This window comes from Pteropus vampyrus, unplaced genomic scaffold (genome assembly GCF_000151845.1).
Source record: "Pteropus vampyrus isolate Shadow unplaced genomic scaffold, Pvam_2.0 Scaffold1, whole genome shotgun sequence".
Classification (NCBI taxonomy): Eukaryota; Metazoa; Chordata; class Mammalia; order Chiroptera; family Pteropodidae; genus Pteropus; species Pteropus vampyrus.
In genome coordinates this window covers 29723747-29734718 of record NW_011888782.1, presented here as the reverse complement: position 1 = coordinate 29734718, position 10972 = coordinate 29723747, and the positions used below count along the sequence as shown (strand labels likewise).

At 37.4% G+C, this 10972-nt stretch overlaps 1 protein-coding gene across 2 annotated transcripts in view; it reads left to right on the top strand.

The window, feature by feature from the left end:
* GAP43 (growth associated protein 43) overlaps positions 1-10972 on the top strand; it is a 103909-nt gene that overhangs the window by 58768 nt on the left and 34169 nt on the right. For both annotated transcript variants that reach the window (XM_011376316.1, XM_011376397.1), the window contains one exon: positions 1715-2333. In XM_011376316.1, the coding sequence (XP_011374618.1) occupies positions 1715-2333 (619 nt within the window). The remainder of the gene's footprint in view (positions 1-1714; positions 2334-10972) is intronic.

Genomic DNA, 10972 nt, shown 5'->3' with positions numbered 1-10972 from the left:
AGGAGTCACCAAGAGCAGCAGGATAGCAGGAAGGTGGTAGTGCATCAGAGAACCGAGCAGTGTGGCAGCATGGCGCTGGGAGAGAGAGTAGGCTGTGCCTCTGCAAAGTGCTTTTCATCCACTGCTTTCTTTGTATGGATACATGCACAGTTAACTGAGGAAGAAGAAAAACTTGTTTTGACTTTTACTGGAAAACTGTCGGTCCTGCTTTTACTCTCACATAGCTTATTTTCAAAAATGACTCTGTATATCCACTAGTATGTTGATGGACCTACATAACGACAGGCTCATACGCTTGTCCAAATTATGTGAAACAGGGCTACATCATGATTAGCTGGATCTAGGTCACTGGGGCAGAGTTGGTATGACAGGTGGAAAACACACCATTGTGTTGGCCTGCTGTGGCTTACCTCCTAAACTGGAGCAAAGGTCAGAGTCAGGCCAAAGTCAAGATTGGGGCCAAGCACAGGACTTGTTACTTATTATCAGTCTTTTGAAGGAAAGTTGCTGCATTGTTCACTGTTTTATTTCTCCAGCACTTAGAACAATTTTCCCTAAAGTGAGACAAAGTTATGTTCTCCAAAGTTGAAGGAAGAAATGAATGGAGACTATCAGTAACCATGTTGGGGCACCATGATGAGCAATGGAGTGATATAGAATTTCGTGATTTTATGTACTTGTCTATATGTTTCTTTCCATGTCTATACCTTCTATTACTATCTTCTCATGTAATTTCCTTCTAGACAAAAAGTTATTTGCAGCATACTATATTGTAAATGTTGCAATCAAATGGTAAAATTTTTGTGTTCTAGTCTCTTGCTTTCAGTAGTAGAATGGCTCTGTGGATGATACTATAAAACCAATTTTAGGTTTAAATTTCTTTGGGAATAAGAAATTGCAATATGGTGACTATATCCTGCTCTTTCAAAAAGTGGAAATAGTGTTTTTAATTTTTTTTAACTCGATAATAATGACTATTTTCCGTCTTCAAATTTTGAAGGTCTGGTATGTTGATTACTGGTGTTGGACCACACACAACCAAAGAATTAGACATCATTTTGTGACCAGTATTCTGAATTGTTACATTCTGAACAAAACCTTCAAAGCTCTGGAACTCGTTTTCTTGTTGCACAAAAACCCTGATGGAATTTGTTTTCTAAACTCTTACCATACTCTTTGCCCAAAATTTATTGATTTCTTGACCAGAATTGACCAAAACCTTGGGTAAAAATAATCAGACTTTTCTGTAATATTTTTTGAAATCATGAAGTTTGCAGAGTCCCTCTCAGAAACTGTAAAAAAGCATAAACTTTTAGATTTATTTGATTAAAACCTAGGGTGAATGTGATTTGAATTATCAAGGTACTTCTATAGAAAGGGCTGTTTTAATTACGGTAATGGAGAGACATTGAGCTGGGGAAAGGAATATATATAAAATAATGCCAATGATTCTGGAAGGCCAAAAGGACATGAATTTTCTCATTTAAAAAAAAAAAAGTGTTCTCTATTTAATTCTCCATTATGGAGAGAAAGGAGGCTTGATTTGAATTTCCGCGTTATTGTTGATTTCTATGCCTGGCACAGAATAAATAAAGCAACGAATATTTGTTGAATGCTGTGATTTGCGGGAAAACCAAACCAAACAAAACAAAGAAACAAAAAACCTCACTCTATCTCTTCTCCCCCCCCCACCCCGCCCCTTTTCTCCACAAAGGTTGAAAAAAATGATGAGGACCAAAAGATCGAACAAGATGGCATCAAACCAGAAGATAAAGCTCATAAGGCCGCGACCAAAATTCAGGCTAGCTTCCGGGGACACATAACAAGGAAAAAGCTCAAAGGAGAGAAGAAGGGAGATGCCCAAGCTGCTGAGGCTGAAGTGAGTGAGAAGAAGGATGAGGTCCCTGTTGCTGATGGCGTGGAGAAGAAGGAGGGAGAAGGTGTCACCACCACTGAAGCAGCCCCAACCACTGGCCCCAAGCCCGAGGAGACCGGCAAAGCAGGTGCAACTCCTGCGGAGGAGAAGAAAGCGGAGAGCGCTCCCGATGCTGCGGCAGAGCAGGCGGCCCCCCAGGCTCCTGCTCCCTCAGAGGAGAAGGCCAGCTCTGCTGAGACAGAAAGTGCCACTAAAGCTTCCACTGACAACTCGCCGTCCTCCAAGGCGGAAGACGCCCCAGCCAAGGAGGAGCCTAAACAAGCCGACGTGCCTGCTGCTGTCACTGCTGCTGCTGCTGCTGCTGCCACCACCCCTGCTGCAGAGGATGCTGCCACCAAGGCAACTGCCCAGCCTCCAACGGAGACTTCGGAGAGTAGCCAAGCGGCGGAGAAGATAGGTGAGCAACTGCGAGGGTCAGAGACCATGAATGGGCAGCCCAGTGGAACCTATTTGGAAAGCCAGGCCACCTGGGCCATCAAGGGAGAGGGAAAAAGTCTAGAAAGGTATTTTCAGGAAATCAAGGAGGGCTGTGCTTAATTCCCCAAAGTGGCGGGACTGTGAACTAACCCTGGCCACTTATATTCCCAAATATCTCCAAGACTGAAAGAGAACTCAGGCAGGTCTGTACTAGACAGATCTAGCGATTATCTTGTTAACTGGATTGACATTAATAGTAAAACTAAGTAATCCTGTATTTTTTTTTTTTAATATTCTGCATGCTGCTTATGCTTAGTTTAATAAGTAATTACTGAGGCCACATATATTTTATGGATGAGAATTAGCTAATGTGATTATTTGGCTCTAGGAAGTGCCTGTTATAAATACAGCCAACTCCTTATTGATTCAGATGATCTAGTTTATGAATTGCCGGCAGCAAAAACATAACCTCAGACCACTTTTCCCTTATCCCACAATATGTTACTGTGCATTTTCCCCACCATCAATTGGTGAGTAGCATGCGTGTGTGTGTGACGCTCAGAGAATATTAATTGTAACATTAATCGGGGTCAAACTAATTAGGAAAATAAGTCTGTTGAAGTTGCCAAAAACAAAAGAAAAACCCCAAATATAGAACATGTTGTGAAGTCAAACATAAATTATCGTTTTATTTTTGAAAACGCTACTTTCTACCACATGCATAAATAATTGAGGATTGAATACGATTACCAGAAGGTTCTGGATTCTCTTTGGTTTGGAGCTCTTACTTGAAAATTGGAGTATTTTCACTATTATTGCTCGAAGAGCCTGTACAGAATTAAATAGAGAGTTCTCAGAGCAAGATAAATTTAGCAGACATGATCTATAGTCAACAGACTCCAGGAACTTTCTCTAGCCTCATATGAGCGATGAGTATTTTTCAGTCCCAAAGACCTTAAAGGTGAAGTCGCTTCAGTGCCAGTTGAAAAGGTTGGGTTTACTCCTTTAGAACTTCACGGACTTAACCTATGATGTGCCCAAGGACCCACATGTATACTGGACTACGTGTGCCCATGGGAAAAGACTTACTTCACGGGAACATTCTGGGAAATGTTTTGGCCTCTGACTATTAGATTGAGAAAGTAATTATTGGACATTAGCTTTGATTTTCATTTCTCTAAATTAGGTACTAGAGGTTGGCAGATGATTATTTTAGATATTTTCAGGTCTACCTCTTTCATCTTACTCCCAAATTCTGTAAGAAGCCAATAACAATTATATTATTATTGTTATTAGCATTCTCTAGCTCCAGATAAATCACACACCTCTTTCTATCAGTGACTCATTTTAAATCTTTATTCTAACTACATACCTGCCCCTAGGGCCAGGCCTTGGGGTTAAGAAAATAAGAATTTTCCCTGGAAAAGGTAAGACATGTGGTAAAGAATGGGATGTTGGTTTTAATTTATTCAACAAAACAAACCTTGTTAACTACTTTTCTTGAGGTTAAAGATTCTAGCCTCAGATATGATGGCTGGAAATCACTTTGGGTGTAACAGACTACCTATTGTGTAATTTTCATAAATCTTAGAAATTAATCCTGCTTTTTACAATATAAAAAATTTATGACCATCTTTTTAAACTGGGATTTCTAAAGTTGTGAGCATAGACAGAAAGACATAATGTGATTTTAGGTATACCATAATGTTTTGGATTAATAAAAAGGACTGTTGATAAATCAATGAAAAGGCTAAAATCTACTATATGTTTAAGAATATTTAGTTTTATTATTTTTCAAGATATGATAATCCAAATGAATAAAGTATTTTATGTAGTACATGCTCAACAAATGTCAAATATTGAATGAATGAAAATTGGTTAGATTTAATTTATAGATTATTTATTCACTCATTCATATAATCCTCTAACAACCTTCCTTATTTTAAATCAAATACTCATTTATTTGATTTAAAATGGGTCTGGTCAGTGAAAACAAATTGTGCTGTGTCCTAAATTATATGAATTCCAGCTGAAAAAGTCTCAATTAGTCTGACTTTATTACGTGCATTGAAAGGTAATCGAAGGGGTAAGTAAAGTTCAACTCGAAAGTAATCACAAAGGGCAATTTATTTTACATTGTTTCTGAGCTTTGGATAAGTATTGTCCTGTGGGTTAGATCCTGAAATGTTGCCTGTAGTTTCTTTTTGAACTGATGTGTCTATTAGCCTTGCCTGCTGTATGTGACAAGCACAAATTACCCAGATATGCTGAGTTTCGTGGAATAACAGAAACTAGAGGTGACAAGGAAATCGATCACAGCATCTCTGGCCCAAATTCCCAGGGACCCTGTATGGCATTTTTCTCTATCTCCCATTAGACTTTTTTCAATCCAGGTTAAAATAACAGTATTTCTGATTGGGCTCTACTGTTTGGAAATAGTTACCTTGGCTTGCTTTGGGATTTTATGACTGCCTAGAGGGATAATTTGAGACAGTGGAGTGGGGCTAGTGAGAACAAGTCAAAAGAGAGAATTCAAGACATTAATTTCTGTCGGTTAAGAGGGTCAAAAATTTCGTACCAAATCTGATGTGCCCATGATGTGCCCTTCCTTTTTTTAATACATATGGAAATGCTTTGTAAATTATAAATATGTTATTTATTTTACTTCTTTTACTATTTGTGGGCTTGTTACAGGTGGATGCCATTTGTATTAAAATGTTTGGAGTTGGCTGTTTTTTCTTTCTTTTTTTAAAATTTTATCCTCCAACTATATCCTTGCTTTGTCACTCGGCCTGCCCATCTCTTAACATGCCTATGACCAAAAGATTTTAGTGCATTTTTTATGATGATTCCTTTATAGGAAGAGGAGTATTTAGGCATCTCTAAGACACTGCCTTCCTTCAGCCACGAGGAGAGAACTGGCAAACCTCCTTTAGTGGTTATGTGATTGGTGTCTCTTCTTGACAGTGTCACTGTGCCCATTGGGCTCTCAGCAAAATAATTCTCTTTTATGTCTCTTCTTCTCCATGATATTCTTTTGACTTTTCCCAGTAGAAGACTCCAAGATTTCTGCTGTGGCCATATTCAGTGATGTAGTATTACCATGGTAGCACATCCAGGTGGCTAGAAATCAGAGATGTTAACTGGGTGGCTGCCACAGGGTACTTGAATACACTAGTAGGAAATGTAACTCTGAGTTACCCTAGATTTTCTATCTGTTGATCTTGGCTGTATTTTATTTTTGTGGTCTCATTATCTCTTTCTAATTGGGGTCATTAACAATGATCTGAGAAAGAGTGGGGGGTTATTTGTCATTCTCTGAATAGAAAAATTAACTCGATGTCTCCTTACCTCTCTCTTCCCTTGTTTGCTTCCTTCGTCTTTTTCTCCTTCTTTCTCCCCTTTTCTCCCTCCCTTCCTCCTTCCCTTCCTTCCTTCCTTCCTTCCTTCCTTCCTTCCTTCCTTCCTTCTTTCCTTCCTTCCATCCTTTTTTCTTTCCATTTATATTAACTTTCTACTGTGCTAGCCATTGGAGTCACAAAGATGAGTAAGATATGGTTGTTGATCTTAAAGAGTTCTCATTTGGTAGTGGAGGTGGGATGAAATTAAGGGAGTGGTGTTGAAAACAATCACAGTAATCTCAACTCAATTAAATTCTGCCAATAAGTATGAGGTGCTTCTCTATGCCAAGGCACTGTGGGACAAAATGTGAATGAGACGGTGTTTCTTGAAATTTGATACATGCTATAAAAAGTTTTTATATAATGTGTGCCTCTATGGCTAAATTACTAGCAAAAAGAATAGATGCAAAATTTATAGTTTCTGGAATGATAATTATGTGTGAGAAAGTGAAATACCCAGCCCATATTTCCGATTTGGGGAAATTCTGTATGTTCCCCAGACCAATGTTTTTCTAAGCCCTAAGGTAACCATTCATAACATTTTTATCTCTTCAGAAGCTAGATCCACTTCCACCGAGCTCTGTGTTACATGTGACATTTCCCGAGGATATTTACACTTATTTAGCAGGGTGCCTCATAAACAGTTTTGATTTGAAATGTGGTTTCAACCACTTCCCAAATTTATACACTACTCATAAAGAGTGAAAATTTGGATTGTGAAAGTCCATAAATGCTGTCTATAAAACATGGGCACCCCGTCAGATGCTCAGTGGCACGCCGCTTAAATACTGTTGATTATTAAGCTTTTATGGCACACTTTTATACTGCTACAGTAATCATTTTTATTGGCTTTTTCTTGACAACAATCCAGTGGCATTTGATAATATTTTTCTTTTCATTTTTACATTCTGAGAACAGAGGCAAAGTAAATGGGTATTGTGCTCACAGGCATAGTCGGTGACAAAACAGGGGTCAAATTGATAGACCTCTAAATCTTCCCTTTAACTTCAGCACTGCAGTTATTTACCTCTCTTTAAGGTGCTATGTTTCACGTCAATTCCTGCGTTTTTCTCTTTAAGTTAGCAGTTGTGACACTTTTTGATTATTGGTAAGAAGCATCGACCAGGACTTTCCTCGAGCATTCTCTGTCCTGCATGTCCTGTGAGATAATGCAGAGGAAAGAACCTTGGATTAGAATAAGGAGACCAGGATTCTAGTCTTAATATTTCCACCAACCAGCTGTGAGATCTCAAGCAAGTCACTGCTTCTCTCTGGCCCTCAGTTGTCTCATCTTCAAAAGAAGGGGCCATGATAGTTGGTTTTTAAAGGTTTTTTTTCAAGGTTTAAAATACAAAGTTTCTATAAACTGGTGGCATTTAATGAGCGTTTATTAAATGGCAGGCCCTGTGCTAAGTGTTCTGTGGGGATTATCACATTAATCATCATAACCACTCTGTAATGTAAGTACCATAATTCACCCTTCCCCTTTACATATGAGGAATCTGGGGGTTAGGGAGATGGAGGTCCCTAGACATTGTCAGCAGCTAGCGAATAGCTAAACCAGGAGACTAACCCTGCCTGATTACGGAGGCCACACATGGAACCCTGACACTGCCACAGGTACTAGTCTGGAAGAAACAAAGACAAGAGAGATGTTTAAGAATCTCAACATCATGTCCTAATCTAAGAAAATCCCCCTCATTTGTATAATTGGATATTCCAGACTCACATTTACAGATGAGTATCTGGTAACGAACGATAGTCCCTGGTCATAATTCCCTTGTAGGCCCATCACCCCAAAATTATTGGGAATATTAAACTAGTTCTGAGTCGTGGGTTTTTAGTTTGAAGATCCTTCAAGTACTGTTTTATTAGGCCTAAGAGAGCTGTAAAGTTCAGTCAAAATTGATTGTTCTTAACAGTAATAATACTTGCTCCATTAAATATGCCAGGAGAACTAAAAATTAGAAATTGAAATTTCAGGTCTCAATCAGATGAAAGGAATTTCATGTATTCTAAGTGATACCTACCCTAAATTTGGCTTATAAGAATTGGTATCTTTTTAAATTTTTGTTTATATCTCACTCCCTTTTGACAAGTCCATTTTCGAAGGGCCCTGATACCTTTACATTTATAACTAAAACAATACAGATAACTTAGGGCATATTGGAAAGCAATCACCATCTCTTCAATTTAAAAAACGTAAGTGACAGAAGAAAAAGAAATGTGTTTTAGAGTGAAGAAATTCATATTGTGAGGCCTTTGATCCATTTCTTTCATAGCTCATGTTAAATTATCACCTTATAAAGAAGCAAATAAACAGAAAGGCATGTTGGTAACTCCCCTGATTTTAAAGTGGTGAAACTATATTTGGAACTGAAAATCAAACAATATGTCTTAAAATACAGAATATATTTCAGATGCTAATAAATATTCACTAAATATTTTTTCTCTTTTTTTCTCTCCACACAAACACACACACACACACACACACACACACACACACACACGTGCACACACACAATCCCAGAAGGATTAAAAGGAAGAGGAGAAAGAACCATGAGCAGCAAGTGTTACACAGTCCATTTGGCTAAACATGGAGAGAGAGCAGAGCACTCAATCTAATGGACTAAAAGCACTGAGTAATCATCACTCTTAATTTTTTCTTACAATCATAGCTTTATTAAATAAAGAATGAAAAATTCCCTACAACCAGACATAAAAGGAAGGGAAGAAGTAAGTCAATGGTGCTGTTTAAAGCTACAAGACCTGATTATATGGTTTAGAGCATGCATAAAGAGGAGGGGAAGGTTTGAAATGGATGTGCAAGTTTTGCAAGCCATCTTAGTCATGTTTGAATTTTGTGCCATAAGAAAATGACCGCATCAGATTGGTCTGAACCTCAGACCAATTCATATAATCAAGAAAATTTGAATCATTTTCTTCTTCAAAAAAAGCTTTAGTCAGTTATTGATCTCACAGCAATAAAGCTTGGCTTTCTAAGCAAATAATTCATTTCTGGGCTTTTTAAAAAGAATTGCCCATAAATTTTTTGTTCTTAAGGATAATGAATAGTATCATGTTTTTAATAGATCCAATATCTTATAGGAAGTATATAGTGCCATGCTCTGTGCTTTTAGCATAATATACTAAACACTACCTAAAATCAAGAGATCTGGGTTTTTGTTCAGATTCTGTTGATGATTTAAAGCCAACTTTTCTACCCTTTGGGCTTAGTTCCAACATTTGTATAGTAAGTGTGTTGAAGTAGGTCTTCTCTGCCTTCTAGCTCCAAAATGCAAGTACACAAAGATATGTTAAAAAGGCATCTTTGAAGTATGAGCATATGGCCTCTTAATCAACCATCTTTGCTTTCTTGTATTCCCTTATTTTCTAAACTATTAGATAGTGGGTTTGGGGAATAAGGCTGATAGTAGATAAGTCTGGATAAAGGGGCAAAGAATCCAGGAAGAGTCAACTCTAAAAAAGTTTATGATTATACAAGAGGCCCGTGAGAGTGCAAGAAAATCTCAATGAAATTTTCTAACCTACCTTACACTCGAGATTGAAAATAAAGAGCTGACAGTGATGTTTTCTGACGTGGTATGAAGTCTTGCTTATAACCCTCTCAACTCTGTCTCTGAGATGGAAAGCTATAGCTATAGTGGCAGTTATTTGCTATCAATAGTTTCATTTTCATCTTAGATCTAATTATTATTAATTTATTTTTATACCCATATGATTTCATTAAAGTAATTAAAACAACTTCGAGAGTACATTAAGCATTGGATTCTTGTGTAGAGCAATGGATGCATCTGAGAGATAATTGTGGTTGATAGCTTTTAAAAATTTTGTTGGTAGAGTGTCATGAAAACATAAGAATTATATGGATAGGCCTACTACGACTTTCTCCGATTCTTTTATTTACTCTACAGTCACAGTAACGAGATCTTTGACCATTTGCGAAATTGGCTAACAAGCCTATGTCTTTAGAATTGGGCTATAAACATCCCTAGAAAAAATGGTATAGATGATGTGCAAGTTAGATGTGATTACTCAGCAATTCTCACATTTGAATATATTTTCAACCTTCAAATCACAAATTATAGGATTGTGGAAGGTAAAAAAATTCAGTTTAATCATCTCACACTATTCTATTTGGAAGGGAAACTACAATTCTTAAGATATATTAAGGGGCAAAAGAGTACCCTATGAAGGCTATTAGAGTTTCCTTATAAATCACGCTCAATAGTAACATTCTTTCCTGGTGACATAGATATAGTCAAGCAGGTCCTGAGGCTACTTTAAAAAAGAAATTCTGGTATGAATTGGTGGAATATTTTAGATTTGAGAAACCAGAACGTTGCTGGCGCACGGTGAATGTGTGTATCTCTCAGAGAGAATGGAGATGAACATTTGTATAACCCTTTGAGACTCTTTTTATTGCCTTGAGTGTGGAAAAGTGAATAATATAATTTAGATATGCGTAAGCACTGTGTCCATGCCTGTAGCATACCCTTCTGCCAACTTAAATATATGTATGTACACACATGTACAGATTCAATATTCAGGGTAAGGCCTGCCCAAGAGTTCAAGCTGTCGGAGAAAATTTGGAAGAACAATAAGCTACCTGTTTTCTTCATTCTTCAGGCCAACAAGGAGTAGGGGATGGCTTCAAAATCATCTCTCCATCTCTCTGAGGGCATGTGCGGAGAGTAATGCTTTTTTCTCTGCTGGTTGTGTTACCAGCATGTGTTTATAAATCTACGACAAGATGGGGAGAGTTAGAAGTTGAGACTAAGGCTATCTACGATAAAATATATAGTGTCTGAAAATTAAAGTCCTGCTTACGCTAACTAGGGGACAATAATCCAGGAAGACTTCCTGGTGTAGAGATTACCTCAATACAATCTTGAAGGAAAAAATGTATCTAATGAAAAAAGATATCTTTTATTTAAAAAAAAAAAACCCTCAAGAAATGACCTTTCATTCAAATTAACACAAAAATACAAATACAGCAGCAACTATTGAAAATTAACCTTCAGTCAAAAAAGTAGCTCGTTGCTATTTTGTTTATTGCTGGATCCCTTGCCCTATAACAATGATTGGGAAATAGAAAACAGTAAGTATTTGATGAATGAGTTACAACTGAATGAACAATGTTATTATTATATTAGAGAAAGTCCAAAGCTAACCCAGGAAACTAGATTCTAACATT